This window comes from Littorina saxatilis, unplaced genomic scaffold, assembly GCF_037325665.1.
Source record: "Littorina saxatilis isolate snail1 unplaced genomic scaffold, US_GU_Lsax_2.0 SUPER_4_unloc_1, whole genome shotgun sequence".
Lineage (NCBI taxonomy): Eukaryota > Metazoa > Mollusca > Gastropoda > Littorinimorpha > Littorinidae > Littorina > Littorina saxatilis.
Window position 1 is genome coordinate 166,605 of NW_027125696.1, and position 18,698 is coordinate 185,302.

At 41.6% G+C, this 18,698-nt stretch overlaps 1 protein-coding gene and 1 long non-coding RNA gene across 6 annotated transcripts in view; both read left to right on the plus strand.

The window, feature by feature from the left end:
* LOC138954128 (sestrin-1-like) overlaps window positions 1–18,698 on the plus strand; it is a 170,339-nt gene that overhangs the window by 138,243 nt on the left and 13,398 nt on the right. The window contains exon 1 of one of the 4 annotated variants that reach the window (XM_070326028.1): window positions 16,803–17,083. The exons of 1 other annotated variant lie outside the window; for it this stretch is intronic. In XM_070326028.1, the coding sequence (XP_070182129.1) occupies window positions 16,880–17,083 (204 nt within the window). In that variant the 5' untranslated portion in view covers window positions 16,803–16,879. Of the gene's footprint in view, window positions 1–16,802; window positions 17,084–17,898; window positions 18,207–18,698 lie in introns of those variants that run through there. 2 more of the 4 variants (XM_070326029.1, XM_070326032.1) reach the window with 2 other exon arrangements.
* LOC138954131 (uncharacterized) lies at window positions 954–8,566 on the plus strand. 2 transcript variants are annotated; one of them, XR_011451719.1, is made up of 6 exons: window positions 954–1,426; window positions 1,914–2,009; window positions 2,488–2,582; window positions 3,216–3,278; window positions 3,619–3,712; window positions 8,294–8,566. It is a non-coding gene; the product is annotated as an uncharacterized lncRNA (long non-coding RNA). The 2 variants fall into 2 exon arrangements; XR_011451720.1 differs by lacking the exon at window positions 3,619–3,712.

Here is an 18,698-nt window from a genome sequence, read left to right on the forward strand (position 1 = left end):
GATCTAGATCTAGTGTCTCGCTTTCTTGCACAGTTTCACCTATGCTCTTTCTGTGTGTGTGTGTGTGTGTGTGTGTGTGTGTGTGACGGAGTGATTGAGTTTGTGTTACTGTTTGTCGATTACTTACGTGAGCCTTGATGGCTTCGCCTCTTGTTTTTCTTCTTTGTAGAGGTGGTGAAAGTTTTGAGTGCCTTCAAAAAGACAGGCATTTTTAGATACCCCTACATGTTTAAACCATGCAAAACTAACTTTCAAGTGTCAAGAATGTACCTTAATGAATGTTCATGTTGTTGTCTATTCATTTCTGTACAACAAAATGTGTATTATACTAAGATAGATAGGACATGTTTCTTTCTGAATTAATTTAAACATCAAAGACACGTTTTTCGTACATTTTTGAAAAACGCCCAATTATCGATGAACGAAAATGTCATCAAGTTGATATGCGAAAGAATAATAAGTGTTTGTTTAACCCAACAGTATCAAACAACAAAGAAAGGTAATCTATGTTGTTGGAACGTTTAATCATTGGCAAAACTAAACGTTACGTTCACAGATATGTCGACCTAGCAGTCTTTGAAGTGCACAGACAAACATGCATTAGACACAACTTATCCACCGGCACGGTTGGCCTAGTGGTAAGGCGTCCGCCCCGTGATCGGGAGGTCGTGGGTTCGAACCCCGGCCATACCTAAGACTTTAGTTTAAAATTGGCAATCTAGGGGCTGCTCCGCCTGGCGTTATGGGGTTAGTGCTAGGACTGGTTGGTCCGGTGTCAGAATAATGTGACTGGGTGAGACATGAAGCCTGTGCTGCGACTTCTGTCTTGTGTGTGGCGCACGTTATATGTCAATGCAGCACCGCCCTGGATATGGCCCTTCGTGGTCGGCTGGGCGTTAAGCAAACAAACAAACAAACAAACACAACTTATCCGAAAATACAAATGTGTGCACTTAAAGGCTGTTCTTAACCAGACGAACCTTTGGTTCGCGAACTAGGTTCGTGGGGTTCGGCGAACCTCAAGACTGGTTCGGCGAACTTGTCTTGGTTCTTAACCAGACGAACCTGAGTTTTCGAACTAGGTTTGGGAGGTTCGGCGAACTAGGTTCGGGGTTTGCAAGTCATGTCTTGGGAACCTTGAAGATCGGGCCGAACCTTTGACTCTTCTGCCAAGGAGGAAGACAAATTATTGAAAAACTGAATCTCAATGGCGGACGAAATCACCCAAGTCAAAAGTACATTTTCTGAGATTTTATCAAAACAACGCTTGAACGAAAAGGTAGAATGGTGACTTCCGTTCGATTTCAAGTTAAGCTTTTCACTTTTCCGAGCAAGACAACCGCTGAGAGTGAAAAAACGCCGCTGTTCGACTTCGAAATTTCCAGTCGTAGACGACCTTCGCTTCTGCAGCATTGTGTTAGTGCAGGTGAGGCAGTGTTACTCATTTCGCTGAGCTCGTTTTCGTATTGTTGTGCATTAGGATCATCTAGTATGATATGAATAAAAGCAGGAATGACTTCGGCATGTAAACGCATTGATTTTGTCGAAATCAGCACAGCAGTAAGCTAGATTCTTTCTGCTCAATTTGTTTAATTTTTTTCTTCAAAAGTTTATGACTTTGATTTTGATTGTTTGTTTATCTCATCGGCACAACATCCATCAGGCAAAATATCAATATGTTGAATGATAACGTTGAGATAAGGAAGTTCACACATTTATCTGCTTGCAACAACAATCGCAAGGACAGATCTATCTGCTTCGTTGACTGCTAGATTTTCATTGAATTTCCCAAGTAATGATGATCTCGTTTTCAATTAGATCTGGACAGTGTTTGTGTTCTTAGATTCATGATTGACCATGCAGGCTGATTGAGATCATAACATTGTGTTTGTTTGTGCTGGTGCAATGTGCAGATCAATGGCCCGGACCGCAGGATGACCCAGTGATCAATACAACTTGCGTTCACCACTCAACATTGTCTTCCACCTAACTCAAGGGCAAAAATAAAGGTACATGGTGGTGAAATCATTGTGCAATTTATGTCTGTGAAGATCAAGATAGTTGTTAGCACTAACTGATCATGCTTATTATTATCAAGTTACATACACACTCCGCCCCAGCTCCACCCTAAACCCATAACAACACTCTCCAGTCCAACTACCCCCACCCTTCCGTGCAACATATGTTGCGGTCTGTACCTTGTTTGTGGTTATGGGGAGTGCTCAAATAGTTCCATAACTGTTAATATAAATTAAAAGTACTGAGAGTTTCATTTTCCATTGCTCTTCCCCTTCCTCACGTCACATTACACACTCCCTTTGCCCCATCCCCCACCCCCTCTCTCTTTCTATGCTCTCTTTTTTCTTTTACTTCTTCTTCTCTTTCTCTCTCTCTCTACCTGTATAAATCAGCTCTCTGGTTGTTGCTTCTGTAAGTGTAATGTAAAGTTCTACATCTCTGCATAAATTTTGTATTGTCATTTTTCAGAATGCCCTTGTAATAACTTCAGCGTCTGCCCATGGAGTCTATATAGGTCAAAGTCTCAAATGTGATGTGATCAAGAGGATGCCGCAATGATCCAGGTAATATTGCAAATACTCAAACTGATCTAAAAGCAGAAGCATAACGTGATCCACAAACATTTCTGCTTAAACATTACAGGGTTACAGTACACCCAGAAAAACAGCTGGATGTTAGTGCATAATTATCTGCAAGTGCAAGCAACATCGACCCTCTCCCCCTGCTCTTTTTCCATCAGCAAGAGCAACATTTATTTTCATGTACAACTTTTTTAGTGCCTCTTATGTTGTATAACTGTTGATATTTAAATGAAGCAAGTGTTTGTTTTCAATGGCACTGCATTTCCCATGTACACACACACACACACACACACACACACACACACACACACACACACACACACACACATTCGCATTGTCTCTGCCTGTCTGTCTGTCTGTCTGTGTCTGTCTGTCTCTCTCTCTGTCTCTCTCTGTCTCTCTCTCTCTCTCTCTATTTCTCTGTTTTTACATAAGTAATTTTGATCACTTGCACTTCACTGGGATTTAGTTACTGAATCAGTCATTCAGTGAGAGTGTTATGTAGAGTAAGAGTATTGAGTCTGCTGCTGCTGTTGTTCTTACTCATTACTGTTTTTCCTCTCTGCATAATTCTTGTTCTCCCTTAAATTGCTGGTGTTATTTTCATCATTACAGTATCTGTCCATTGAGTCTGCGTCTGAGCTGTGATGGGACCAAAAAGATTCCAGAATGAAAGAGGTAACTTTTACTGATCTTTATTTAGTTTATGGAGAAGTTGGTTCACATAATGCATTACAGAGTTGCTGCCTTTTTAGATATATTAAACATTGTACCAGTCATTACATGATCAAACTGTGTTAGCCACCCCACCTTCCCCGGTTCCCAGCTATCCTTCTATCCCCGCCTCTAAACCCCCACCCCAATCCTTCCATCTCCCCCAAATCAAATTTACTGACACAACACTGATTTTCATTTTACCTTATTTAAGTGTTCTTTGAATAAAATTATATAGCCTGTTGCTGCTGCAAATGTTGTTGTGACTGTTCTTCCTCAGTGTATATTTTTTTCGTTTCCTCAGAATGCAGTTCTCCCATGCACCACAGCGTCTATCAATGGAGTCTACAATATTGTCTGGGATGTGATTTGAGCAAGAGCATGTCAGAATGATCAAGGTAACTTTTTAAACACACAGAACTGATCAAACTGTAGAATTCAAGTACACAATTTCAGATGTTTTCAAATGCATTTAACATACTGCAACAGTCAGGGTCTTTCTCCACATAAAGAGTGTGAGGTTTTCTTGGTAAAATTGCGATTTTTGTCGCTATGCGCAGAGTGCGACCTTTTTATTTGATTTTTGTACTATAAAGGCAGATATTCAAATAAAAGAAAGTCTTGCATGGGGAGGAAGGAATATGCATGAGGCTTTTGACAAGACAAACTGTCCTTATTAGAGCCTAAACATACGTTCCTTACCGTTAGAACCAAAATGTCAGACATCATAGATGCTCCAATTAAACAAAAGAAGGGCATCCTTTTACTTAAACATAATTATACACTGTACTGCACATTAATAACCTGGTTGTGTTCTGTGGCAGTGCATAGTGGGAACCTTTTTGCTTAATGAATTTCACATGTGTCTTTAACTTGAATCTCCACCAAAAGAAGCTGGATGTAAAAAGGGGTGTCTAAAAAAAAGCGCCCTATGTATTTCCTTTTTGATCTCTTTTTTTTTCGCAGTCAAAAATGTGATTAAAAAGAAAATAGGGAGGTTTTTTTACCATCCTGTATAGTCTTGTTGTTCCCATGTAAAAACCTAGTCAAACATGTGGTGTCTGATATGCTGGGTAATATGGTGAGGAACATGCCTTTAAAGGCCCAGTCATAATTGTGATAGCCGTTCTGCTCAGCTGGAATTTGATGAATTTAGTTGTTGTTGTGTTTAATGAAATGAATTTGCAAAAAGGAAAACAATTTTTTTTACTGTTCACACAAAGCACTTGTAGATATTTGGTATGTGCCGCATGTCAGGGGTGGTCTTATTCAATCAATCAATATGAGGCTTATATCGCGCGTATTCCGTGGGTACAGTTCTAAGCGCAGGGATTTTTTATTTTTTTATTTTTTTTTTATTTTTATGCAATTTATATCGCGCACATATTCAAGGCGCAGGGATTTATTTATGCCGTGTGAGATGGAATTTTTTTACACAATACATCACGCATTCACATCGGCCAGCAGATCGCAGCCATTTCGGCGCATATCCTACTTTTCACGGCCTATTATTCCAAGTCACACGGGTATTTTGGTGGACATTTTTATCTATGCCTATACAATTTTGCCAGGAAAGACCCTTTTGTCAATCGTGGGATCTTTAACGTGCACACCCCAATGTAGTGTACACGGAAGGGACCTCGGTTTTTCGTCTCATCCGAAAGACTAGCACTTGAACCCACCACCTAGGTTAGGAAAGGGGGGAGAAAATTGCTTACGCCCTGACCCAGGGTCGAACTTGCAACCTCTCGCTTCCGAGCGCAAGTGCGTTACCACTCGGCCACCCAGTCCTAATACATACAGGTAAACTGACAGGTACTTTTCCACAGTGGAACCCCCCTTTCAGACCCATTCATTTCAGACTTCCTCCTTTTTAAGATCTTGCTTCTTTAGATGTTCTGTGACGGGTGAAGTGGCGCGCAGTGGTAAGACGTCGGCCTCCTAATCGGGAGGTCGTGAGTTCGAATCCCGGTCGCTGCCGCCTGGTGGGTTAAGAGTGGAGATTTTTCCGATCTCCCAGGTCAACTTATGTGCAGACCTGCTAGTGACTTAATCCCCTTCGTGTGTACACGCAAGCACAAGACCAAGTGCGCACGGAAAAGATCCTGTAAACCATGTCGGAGTTCGGTGGGTTATGGAAACACGAAAATACCCAGCATGCCTACTCAACGAAAGCGGAGTGAAGCTGACTATGCTCTCAGAGTATAGTGTGGGGAACCCAAATGGGCAAACAAGCTCACACGTCACCAGAATTTCTGGAACGCTGAAGAAGAAGAAGATGTTCTGTTCATAACCTCTGTAAATTACCCCCATTTTTAGACCCCTTCCATTTTAAGACTTGATTTTCTCACATTTTTTAAGGTCTTAAAAGGGGTTTCCCCTGTACTCCTAAAAAACCCTGACCCACAAAGTAATTTAATTATAACTGCTGTAATCGTTCCTTCCGTGTGCTATTATCTGTGGGGTTGTTTTTTTTCTCCTGTGTTGTCTCATCCTCTGTGCGCCCTGAAAGAGACCTCCGGGTCGAAATTGCCGTACCTTGTCTTATCCAGCTGTGATCCCGCCTTCGTTTTAATGTGAGGGCAGTACTTTTTTTTAAACTTTCAATATTGACCGTACGTTTTGCATAAAACACCAATAATGAATTAAAAATACATCAGAAAATTATTTCCTCACTATACACAATAACCCCTCATTTAAAGGCTGACAAAGTCCTATCTAATTAGTTTACTTACTTCCAGGGCTTTTCCCATTGTTGCGGGGATGTATAAATTAAGCTTCCTGCAAAGTTTTAGGTTTGAAGTCCTTACCAATTACAAGAAATAATCAATTCTTAATAAAGTTTATTGCTATTTTTTTATTTTTGGCTCACGTAAGTGTAGCCTATGCGATGATAAACTTTGTCTGTCTGTGCGTGCGTGCGTGTGTGTGTGTGTGATAGAAACTTTAACATTTCCGAGTCTATGGATAAAGCTCGCATAAGATTCGTCTCGGTCAAAATGACGTGTGTGATAGAAACTATTTGAAGACGTCACATTATTTTTTTTTTTTACATTTTATTTCCTTTATATACACATAAACACAGCATAACATACATCATACACCGAGTTTATCAACAAAGCGCATACACACGTACAGGTTGTTGAAAAGACAGGGGATATGGAAGGGGGGGGGGGGGGGGGGGGGGGTGAGGTTGGGGGGGGGGGGAGGGGGGTGGGGGTAACTGAGGTTGGGGGAGGGGAGGGGGGTAGGTGGGGGCGGTGGTCACAATTTAGCCTCCAAGTATACATGGGGTTTAATTATCGGCATAAAAGTATTGTATAACCTGTTATGAGTAAATGGGTCAGGGGGTATCACATTCAAAAATGTTCATACGAAATCAATCAATACAATTATCCTATAGCATCAATGAAAAAAGTGTCTATATAAACACCACTCTTTTTCAAATTTACCATAATAATTATTTACACTAGCATTATACTTTTCGATCAAAAACCTTTGTTTAGCAATTTTCACAAAAACATTTAGTGTTGGGACTGTCTTATTTAATTTGGCTCCAAATATACTTTGTTTGGCAAGGAGAATAAACAAATCAAAAACAGCATCCGTATGAAAGTTGTCTAAATACCCTAAAATGACAAGCTCTTTTGACAAATTCAAATTACTGCAATGTGTGAAATTTTGACATAACCATTCTGTGAAATCAGACCAGAAAAGCTTAACTCTTGTGCACTCCCAAAACAAATGTTCTAAGGTTTCCTCTTCCTGTGTACAAAAGCTACATAGTGATGTGTCAGAAATTTTCATCAAAAATAACAGGCGTTGAGTGGGAAAAATTCTATGTAGTATTCTACATTGGAACCACCTTAGGTATGTGTCTTGTGTAGTTCGCCTTATTGTCAGAAATACCTTTCCAACATTTACATCAAAATTCAATAAATTAGCCCATTTTTCCATGCACTGTAGATTGCCATCATTTTTCACAAGATGGGTATATATATGTTTTACTCCACCTTTAGCTATTTGTTTCCATACAACATCATCACCAATATGAAAAACATTGTTTAAAACTGCATCTAACTTTAGTCTTTTATGAAAATTCTTAACTGAGCGCATAACGCCCTCGAAAAAGACAAAATTCAGTTGTAAATTTGGATGTTTCAATTTAAAATCGTTATATGACAAAAACCCATCGGCTCTCATCAAGTGACCGACTGTAATAATGCCGTTTTCCATCCAATTCCTGTTAAAAATAACCTTTTTATCTATTGCTATCTTTAGAAACAGTTCTCCAGGGCTTGGGCTATTTTTAGACCGTCAACACAGACAGTACAGCTTCGTCAATCCCCGCGTGAAGGAAATCGCTCACCTTCCACGTGCAAAACGTAGTGATATTGACACGCCAGATTAGCGCGGTAGCGGATTGTGCTAAGCAGGAAAGCGCGCTTTTCTGTATTCTTGTTAACTTCGCAATTTCCTGAAAACATCCACTTTCACTTTGAGACTGTTCTGTTTACATTCGACACTGTCAACACCACTTTGCAATACTGAAATATTTTTTTCTGTTTTCGAAAGCTACAGCCAATCGTTATTATATCCCCTTAGGTACAGTTTTATAACATTAGTAACATAGACCACCACCATCTCTGTCTCTCTGTCTCTCTGTCTCTCTCTCTTACACCCCTTACCTGTTCGCAAACCTTTACCCAAATGTATGCTAAATGTATATACAATACAAGACAAGACAAGACATGGCAAGACAAGACAAGTTAGGAAAAGGTTGCCAGTAGGCCAATAGAGGGATGACAAGACAAGACAAGGCATGACAAGACAAGACAGGACAGGACAGGGACCAAAAAAAAAAGAAAGAAAAAAAGAAAGATAACTAATTCGGTCAACAGATGTACATGTAAAAGAAATAAGCATTTGTTTGGGTTGAATGTTTGGGTGTCACCCTGTATATATTTGTATTTTTGCAGGACAGGGTCGAGTTGTGATGATGTCAGGGCGACTGAAGACACACCAACAAGTATTCTTCGGAAGTGTTTGGAACACAAATGAACATTATTTCATAATAAAAAGGCGGCTGACATTGATGTTCATATCGGTTCATGTTCATATTCTCAGCACAGACGTGTGCTTAGAAATCGGATGTTTAAGAACAAGAGACAACCCTGAATAAAGCCTTATGAAATATGGTTGGAGCTGGATCAAAAGTGTGTGTGTGTGTGTGTGTGATTGAAGGGCAACATTTATAAATGATGAGACAGAAAGCTAAAGCACATCCTTTTATCGTACGTTCCATATCGTCCTCCTACTTTAAATGCTTGCTAATACAGACGTTCTCCAAGAAAACGTCTATCCAGTAATGTTTTGTTTATCGCAATGAAAGCTTTTTTTTTAGAAGAATGAAGAGGAATCAAATTTTAAAAAAACAAAAACCAAGACCAATTGAATTGCTCAAAACGTACAGAAACAGGATGATTTTGGTTCAGTAGTACTATTTGTAGACCCTTAAAGCAATACATCCACAAGGGATTCCAGTGTATCAGTGCAAATAGAAAATTTCTGATATAACTTGAAAATTAAAACAGACTGAATTGTGATAAAAAGAACCAAAATCCCGAGTAGTTTTTTTTTTAGGTCTCCCTCTTCACTCAATCCCCAAACTCATATTCTGTACCGAAAAGAGCTCAAACACACACGTGGACAGACAGACACGCACACACACTTTGGTAAACATCATGTATGCTTCTCGACTCTGCTGATCCACAATTAGAAATATCGCTATCATCATTTATTTTTGGTCACCGTCTTTCCCTTTTCACAGGCAAGTTTTTTTGTGTAGCATTTCCCATAGAACCCCGATGGCTCCACGGTAGACACAATGATCAGTCCATACCAGTCATGTTATTTTCTCGAATCAATTTATAACCTTTAACCCAGGAGGGTAAATGACATAGAAGGCTTCGGGTACTCTTGAACTTTAATGTGTTAAATTCATAGCTCATAATTCAGAGGCATTCAAGCCTCCAAATTTGGAGAACCTGCACTTGTAATCATAACAAGTCTTTTAGATCCCTTTAAAGTCACGGAATGAACTCCGATGAACTGTACGAATCATAGCGTACTCTGGTACGAATGCATTTTGTTTACAAATTACATGCGTCAAAGAAGGAATTATCCGTGTCAGCGGACAGGGGAGGCAACTTTGTCGTGTAATTGAAGTCCCTTGGTTGACAACCTACGCCATTTTCGCCGATCAAACAACCAAATTAATTAATTATGCTTAGGTTTGGAGCTTAATCCGTCAATTAATTTCATGATAAATGTTCTTGGGCTTGATTACATTTACAGGTACTTGGATCTAAAATAAGTAAAGTATGCCACTCGATTCTGAGCTATGAATTTAACACACTAAAGTTCAAGATTACCAGGCTTCGTGCACCATGATCAAGTGGGAAGGAGAGACCCAAATCGACAACCAGCACGGAGTTACCACTCAATCGGTGATTTCGTCTTGGAGGCAGCCATTTTTGGAAGGGGAATAACTTACTTGCTTTTATTGTCGACTCGGAGTGAGCTCCCCTCGTTTGTCGGCGATCCAGGTTTCGTGTCTTAACTGGACGAACTAGTCCTTGAGTTTGCCGAACAAGTTCACTCAGTTAAGACACAAACCATGGTTCGCGAACCTTAGTTCGGCGAACCAATGGTTCGTCTGGTTAAGAACAGCCTTAAAAGACCACTGGGTCGATACATCTGTGAACGTAACGTTTTGTTTTGTCAATAATTAAACGTTTCCAACAACATACCTTTCTTGTTTGTTTGTTTTTTTATTCTGAATTTTGGAACGTTGGCAGTCTATTTATTTTTGAATTATTAATCCAACAGTAAACAGGCTGACGAGCCTCACGTGCCGGTGCTTCCCCGTGACTTGTTGGACAGTGCTCACACAGTACAGCACTCTCAGCAGAGAAATGCCTGTGAAATGGATGAGATCGCTCTAAATCAGTAAATCTCTGCATTCCTCCCTCTCTCCTTGCCCCCTCCCTCCCCCTCCCCCTCCATGTGCGGTGCCAGATTGAATTCAGTGCCAGACTCTTTGGGCTCTGGCTCTCTACATGCTGACGCTCGGAAATTTTCCATTGCCTGTGGCTGTGAAAGGGAAGAGAGGAGGAAGGGAGGGAGGGAACGAGGGGTGTGAGTGGGTTAGGGTTCGGAGGTGGAGGGGGTTCAAGGCTTTTGGGTGTGAAATGGTGCAGGACGATGAACAGTTGCTGAGTTGGTGGGGGTGAGGGGGTTTGGGGAGGCGAAAAGAGAGAGAGAGAGAGAGAGAGAGAGAGAGAGAGAGAGAGCAGTGGCAAAATCGATAGTAGAACAAATGGATGTGTAATTGAATCATTGCAAGCTCACTTTCTAAAAGGCATAAAGTCCTCTGTGCGTGCGTGCGTGTATCTGTGTGAGTGCGTGAATGCGTGCGTGCGTGCGTGCGTATATCCTTGAATATCATATATACGTCCACTGCGAAGTCTTTGAGTATTTGCCGGTGCGTGTGTATGTTTACATACATGCGCATACCCCCGCGCGCACATTAGCTCACTATACACGGGCAGTTGGGATTCGTCTGACAAAGCCGGATTCCTTCCTTTGTTCTCTGTCTGTCGGGGTGCCCAGACTCGATCGAATTCCATCTATTGTTTGAAGGATTTGCTTACTCATCAGATTCACATCACACAGTCAACAATACTGCACATATACATGTACCTTAACCTGAGGCGTACCTCATATAATCACTGAAGCGTGTGGGTTTTTTTTTTTAAAGGTCAGACTAAAACGTAATCCAATCCTTTCATACGGTTATTGTGCAGCGCTTTGCGAGCGTACTTTTTGCGTGGCAGAAATTCGCAACGCTTTGTTGCATTCAGTAAAGAGATACACCCTTCTGACAGTCAACATGCCTCGATGGTAATCGATCGTTGAAATTTAGCTTGATAGAGTGTGCTGTGCATTAGTCATGGACAAAAACAGTTACCGCGTGTGTTGTGTCGTTCGGAGCGTGTACGTCGTAGTATCATACGAAAAACAAAACAGATATATGCAACGTCGTAGTACCATCTATATATATATACGACTAGTGTCTGTGTGTGTGTGTGTCTGTGTGTCTGTGTGTCTGTGCGCGATGCGCGGCCAAGGTTCTCGATGGATCTGTTTCAAATTTGGTGATCATATTCAGGTACACCCTGGACACAACCTGGTCGATGAGATATTTCAACACGTGCTCTCAGCGCGCTGCGCGGAACCGATTTTGGTTCCACCTCAGCTATTTTGGTTCCACCTCAGCTTACCCGGGCCCCCATACCGACACACCATAGCCGCTACACCACATCACAACGCCAAAGTTCTCGGTGGTTCTTTTTCAAATTTGGACACCGTATTCAGCTACACCCCGGACACAATATCATCGATGAGATATTTCAACACGTGCTCTCAGCGCGCAGCGCTAAACTCATGTTCGTTTTTGTGTTCATTTCACCATTATAAGTAACTCTTCCTTATCTTCTCCAGTGTTTGGCGTTTATCTCCCTTCCTTCGTGTGGCTTTCCCGTTCAGTTGTAAGTTACTATTTATTTTTAGAATGTCACTGCGCTGTCCAGAACGCTTCCCTTGCACCCGTAAGTTGTTCTTACTGTCAAAGTGAAAAGGTCGAATCAATTTATAGCCACGCGTAAAATACACTCTCACCTATCTCTATATATTTATAGATACAGATATGCATATATATATACGGCTTCTCTGTGTGTGTGTTTGTGTGTGTGTGTGGGGGAAAAAACCTGTTGATTGTAGAGTTCTGTTTGTGATGGGGTCTAGCGGCTTTTGTCTGTCTGTATGTTCTGGCATTTGAGAAGCCACAACAGATAATATAGGGCTAAGAAATAAGCTCTAAAATTCTCAATCCCGTTTGACAGGACTTCGCTTGCAGAGGTGATTGTGATGAACCGCCACGCTGTCTGTCTCTGTCTCGCGATTCACCCCGGCGAAGCCGGGTATTCCTCTAGTAGGAAATAAACAAGCTGCCATTAAGTGATAAGAGAAGTGTGCGCACGCTTACCAGTGTCGAAAACATGCTTATATTATTCCTATTTTTGTGGGCATTGTTGAATTTTTGCAAGAGGAAACTTTAACGCATGGTGTCTCTATTTACGTGTTTTTGCAGGTTAGGGGGAAGAATTTACCCGATGGCTCCCCAGCATGTCGTAAGAGGCGACTAACGGATTCTGTTTCTCCTTTTACCCTTGTTAAAGGCACAGTAAGCCTCCCGTAAACCATCACAGATACGGTCAGGCTTTTACACACAGTACAAACACCCTTTCATTTAAACACTCACCGATTGAGAGCATCCTAGGTGCCCTCCGTAAAGAGCGAACAATTTTCAAAGAATTTATTTTTGCGTGGTTTATCTTACCCCTGAGCCATCGTGAACCCGTGTGATCCAGTTTCCCTTTTTCACAATCATGTAGTCGTCAGTTAGTCATTTGAATGCGACTCGATGTGAGCTTATCTACAATAGCACGTTTTTATGCACGAAACAAACGGCTGTGGTTCACAAGAACTCTAGCGATGGATTTTGACTGTTGAGAGGAACGGCGATATGCATAAACCGTCGTCTGCTACGACCCTTGCGTGACCCTGCTTCCGGGCTTTTCTTTTTTCAAACTTTCACAACTTCTGATAGGGGGTCGATAAGGTTGGTTTGGGAGACATGAGAGACCTACGGGAGGAGATTGTTACACATGCTCCACCACCACCCACACACACACACACACACACACGCACGCACACACACACACGCACACACACACACACACGCACGCACGCACACACACACACACACATGCACGCACGCACGCACGCACACACGACACACACACACAGCTCACACAACATTTTATTAACCACCCCCCACCCCGCCCCCTCCCCCAACTGTGAAAGCCGCCTCGTTCACCCCAACGTGGACATATAGCAATACGTACACATCTAACCACACGCGTCATAATATATGTCATAATGATGTTCCATGTGTAGCTCACTGAGTCACATACTGTGCATACATAAACTGTACACAAGCACAAACAGACGGACAGACATATGGACCGACAACCACACATAAGCACAGACACATACAGACAGGCAGACACACACACACACACACATACACACACACATACACATACACACACACACACCTCCTTACCCCACCCCACCCCCACACACTCACACATACACACACACCACGATAAGTATGCCCTTCCAAGTCAGTAACCATATACATAGCTAGCCAGCATCTGGAGGGTACATTAAGTCTAGCTGTTACCTGTATTACAGGTTGACACCGGGCCTCTCGTTACGAAACGGGGGTCAGACTACCTGTCAAACTGCACGTCGCGTGTCCAGTCAGCGGTCAGACCCACATTACAGGCCTATGTACCTGTAAAGTCCAGTTAAAAAGGCTTGACCGCTTTGTTGGATGGTCAACACGTCTGTGTCAAGGCAATAATGACCACCACACAAATGTAAGGGAAAAGGCCAGTGGAAATTATGAACAGCTGTTTTTAGCAGTGACAGGGGCACGTATTACTATAGAATGTACTGTCTACTGTACTGTGGTCAAACGGTCCGGTTTTTAGTTTATTTTCAAGAGTAGATTTTGATGCTCTCTCTCTCTCTCTCTCTCTCTCTCTCTCTCTCTCTCTCTCTCTCTCTCTCTCTCTCTCTCTCTCTCTCTCTCTCTCTCTCTCTCTCTCTGTAACACAGACACACACACACTCACACACACACAAACACAAACACACTCACACACACACACACACACACACACACACACACACACACACACACACATTCACATTCGTAGGATTTCTTTTCAGTTCGAATTCAGCTTGTGTGTGTGTGTGTTTGTTTACAATTTCTCTCTCTCTCTCTATATATATATATATACGTTTGATTTAGATTAGTCCTTTTCTGGGCTAGACTGAGTTGCTTGGAAAAAAAGCTTGCTTGTATGCTCACGCACAACCCTCATAACTAAACTTTTATGTTATCTTAATTTGTCAATTAGTTTTGCGATTTGTTCGCCAAGTTATATCCTTTATTCCAAAACAATTGTTTCTCTTCTCCCTTTGAAAAAGCTTGTCTTAAATATGCTTATATACAGAAGACGTGTCCACTCGCTACGCTTTATTTTTCAGTAAGATGTGTGCATTAGCTCGGTTATTATCATTTTTCTTAATCCGAAGTAACAGAACCTGGTGTGTTAAGTTAAGTACTCTTTACTGATGCACCGTACAGTACTGATTGCGAGATGTAAGCGTAATAGGGAATAGCCTGCATGATATCGCTCGTTATCATCCCGATTAGACACAATGATTATCTCCTTCTTGACAAGCACAAGGCTGTGGTGAATCAGTTCGACTATCGCTGTAGAATGTGCACCCGTACCCTGGCCTCGTCGAGACAAGATTATTCTTAGGTTTTATAGATCAACCTTTCGTAGTTCACAAGTCATTACAAAACATATGTGGGGAGACTGACAGAGGATATAGAACGGACGGTAGAACAGATATTTGACAGGACAAAAAAAAGAGAAAGAACAACTCAGAAACCTCTGCTGACAGCTGGAACGAGGACTCACAGCATCATGGAAATAATCTCTCTCAGAGAGAGAGAGAGAGAGAGAGAGAGAGAGAGAGAGAGAGAGAGAGAGAGAGAGAGAGAGAGAGAGAGGTAGGTAGGTAGGTAGGTAGGTAGGTGAAATGAACTGACGATTTATTGAATAATTAAAGGCCGTCGGCCCATTTCACGGTGAGTAGAACGACAGAAACATGCTTCCCAGCCAGAACAACAACTGAGACTGACACATACACTCACAAAAGTATTTAATAATGTCTGGTGCCTGTGCTTTGTCCGACTGACTTCACCGGCGTTGTCGGTCAAGTAGTGTTCATACTTGGTGACTCCGTGGTCAGCTTCGGACAGTAGCATCCACAGAGATAGTCTATTATCTCTGTGGTAACATCAGCCCCGATGCAGTATTACTGCGAAACTTGTTGCTGTAATATTACCGTCGTCAGAGACGTTGTTCTCGTCATCTTCTAAATAATCTAAGGCATAATTTAACACATCATCGTCATCATTTCAATCATCATCCATTTGTGGCTGCCACGACGAAAAGTTTATCTGATCGATTCACTGGTTGTTTGTTTCACCGCCATCTACCAGAATAGTCACCCGAAAGTGTACATCATTAATCGTAATAGTCATTACTGTTAAGTGATCAATAAATCGAAACAACCTGTGCACATGCAGCGCAGTAAATCCGATTATCAGATAATCAGCGAACTGTGATTAAGGGTGTTTTTATTTGTACCCTCAAACCGGTTGATACTGGCTGATGGCTCAACTCTGTCGATCTGACCTCTTTTCCGATTCTCACGCAACTAAAAATAAAAAATAAAACAATAATACTATATAGTAGTAGTATATGGTAGTAGTAGAATGTAAATAATGATCGACCGGCGATTTGATACAAGCTCCTGTGCAGTCGAGCATGTTCTGTTGCTTTGCTCGCGAGCTCAACCCATTCGGTATTTTGACTCAAAAGTCTGCGTCTTTTGGTTCAACGCACGCTGCTGAGTACGAGAATGTTGTTTACGCGGTTCTGCTACTATCAGTGTGGCACCATTCTTTTGCTGCTTTGCGCAACATCGACTGAGAATGAACCGGCATTTTTGTGAGAAGTACGTAGATCACTTTGATCACTTCGCCGGTAACAATTTAATGCAAAATGTCGTATTTGGAAGAAGTCATTGAATGTAGTCAACCGAAGCAAGTTATCTAATGTTGTAGTTGTTTTCAGCAGCTGAGAAACCTCGAGTCAAAACTGAGTTCGGGAACTGTTTTGACAGAATAAGTTTGACGATGGCTGAGAGAAGGGAGGGGAAAAGGAGAAGGAAAATAAATGTCATAGGTCTTTATATTATTATTTATTGATATTATTCTGCTTCCATACAAGTTGTACTGAAGTATTGTCATCATCGCCGGTACTATAAACCACCACTGATAATTTCAATCCCGGCCAATAAGCCAAGTTCAAGCTACAACTCGGTGACTTGACTCAGATCCTATCCTTTGAATCTGCGCACTGTTTATCAAATAATATGCCTCGACACCTGTTTCATTGGTGACTAAAAACGTCGAGGTTTTTACTGGTTCCTTTTTACCAAGCGTTCAAGGATTTGGCATTGGAATCAGCTGGGCCTCCAAAAACGCGGGGCAAAAAGTCGGTGAGAGGCAATGTGACCTCTGAAGGTCGCCCAAAGGGGGTGTGCGTCTTTCATCCAATGGTAACGCCGCAGCATCACTTACCCACAAAACAGCCAATGGGCGCAGGGCCGCGGCCTTCGCAGCAAGTATTTTTCCGCTGTTGTCAACGTTCTGCGGTGTCAGTCCCTTTATGTTATGAAGGAGAGCGAGCGAAACGAAGTGTTGTCGCATTAGAGACAGCAAAGATGTCGAATAAGTTGTTCCCGGAAAAGAGACAAACAATGTTAGCTTTGCTTCACACAATGCCGGATTTGCACTGGAAATCGACAGCACTGGATAATCAAATGTACATGGATCAGCATAATATGTGGTCGTCGCAGAGACTCGGACAGTCTGAGTATGAGTGTCTTGGTAGCTCCAAGGGAAAAAATACAGCAAATGATGAAGAGGTATTACCGAAAATGTCTTTGTTTAAATCATTAATATTCCATCACACTGACGTTGTTGTAGACTCATTGTGGCTCAAGATTGGCTCTTTATCGTTGTTTTTATTTTATTTTTTAAATTTTTGGTTGTTGTATTTTTTTTACATTTAGTAAGTTTGTTATTTTTTCATTTTCTGTACACAATCATAAGGTGTGAAGTTATGCGCCTTACTGAGATAGCTTGCCTTCATTTTTACATTTAGTGAAGTTTTTTTTTAAATTTTTACTTTGTCTCCCCATTCTCATCTAAGGTCTTTTTTCTTTCTTTCTATCTTCTGTTTTTCACTTTCCCCCTTCTTTTTACATCATTTGCAGGGATAATTCTTGTTTCTGTTTTTTAATACATTTATTTTTAATGGGTTTGAAACATTGTTCTAGAACGCTCAGGGACACTTACTTTTCACATCTTGAGCATTATTATCATTGTGTGTGTGTGTGTGTGTGTGTGTGTGTGTGTGTGTGTGTGTGTGTGTGTGTGTGTTATCATTGTTATTATTTAGACAAACGCAAATGTCAGAACTCTTCTGTAATCTCTATAATTGTGACACGAGAACGTGATGTAAAGCGGGAAGTAACAAGCGAAGTTCAGGAATCGGAGAGAAGATAATCACTATCAGAAGTTGTTTGCTTCTTCTCATAACTGTTACCATGACTTCAACAAGTGTCCGCTCTTTGTGTGTGTTTTTATAACTTTATCTTATCTCTTCATTTTTGGTGAATGAGTTGTAACCATCTCCATGCGTGCCTATTTTTCTAATCAGCTGATAAACAGTCGCGGCGGTCTCTTACCAATCGCAGCGCCGATGTAAACTTGGCAAACGTGCTGGGTAGTTTTCCCGAGGTCGATTGGGCGACTCGCGCATCTCATTGCTATGCATGGGTCGGAGGTCGGACCGCAAGGCAGGCAAGATCAGCTGTTCGGAACAAAGCGCCGGTCTAGCAGTCAGTCAGTCTCTCGCTGTTGTGAAGGTCGGTAGGCACGAGAAAGCAGTGAAAAGAACTTTTTAGGACTTGTGGTTTACAAAACAAAGGCTCGGATATGTTACTTATGGAAGACTTCATGAATGCAAACGCATCGGATTTGCGCGTAAGTGTCTTTTTTGTGCTTTGACGTTCAGTTTCTTGTTGCGAAAGCAGCAACCACCGGGTTTTCACTCTTCGTTCACTGGTGCTGGATCTAAAAATAACATCCAGCTGCCTTACCTCACTCACTCATTGCGATATCGGAATACATAATTTGAATGCATTTTCTTCTTTTTAAAATAGTCTTATTGCTTCGACAAGCTGCATGCACTCAAGATGCATGATTTACACATTTTAGACGAAAAACACCGTGCATACTCAGTATGAAATCGAGAAAAGTCTCTTCGATATTTGTCGTCTGCTTCAGTTCGCCGGTGCTTTTGTTTGGTTTGCCGACCGGTCAGCTGTGCCCAAATAGCTGAGTGGGCAAAACGAAAAGATAGTTATTTCTGGTAGTTCTTCAACAAAGACTGATGGCTATTTTTGATTTGACAATTCACTACGTTTTATCGTTTCATCATTCATTTTGGGTTTGATTCTGACTTAGAAACTGGCG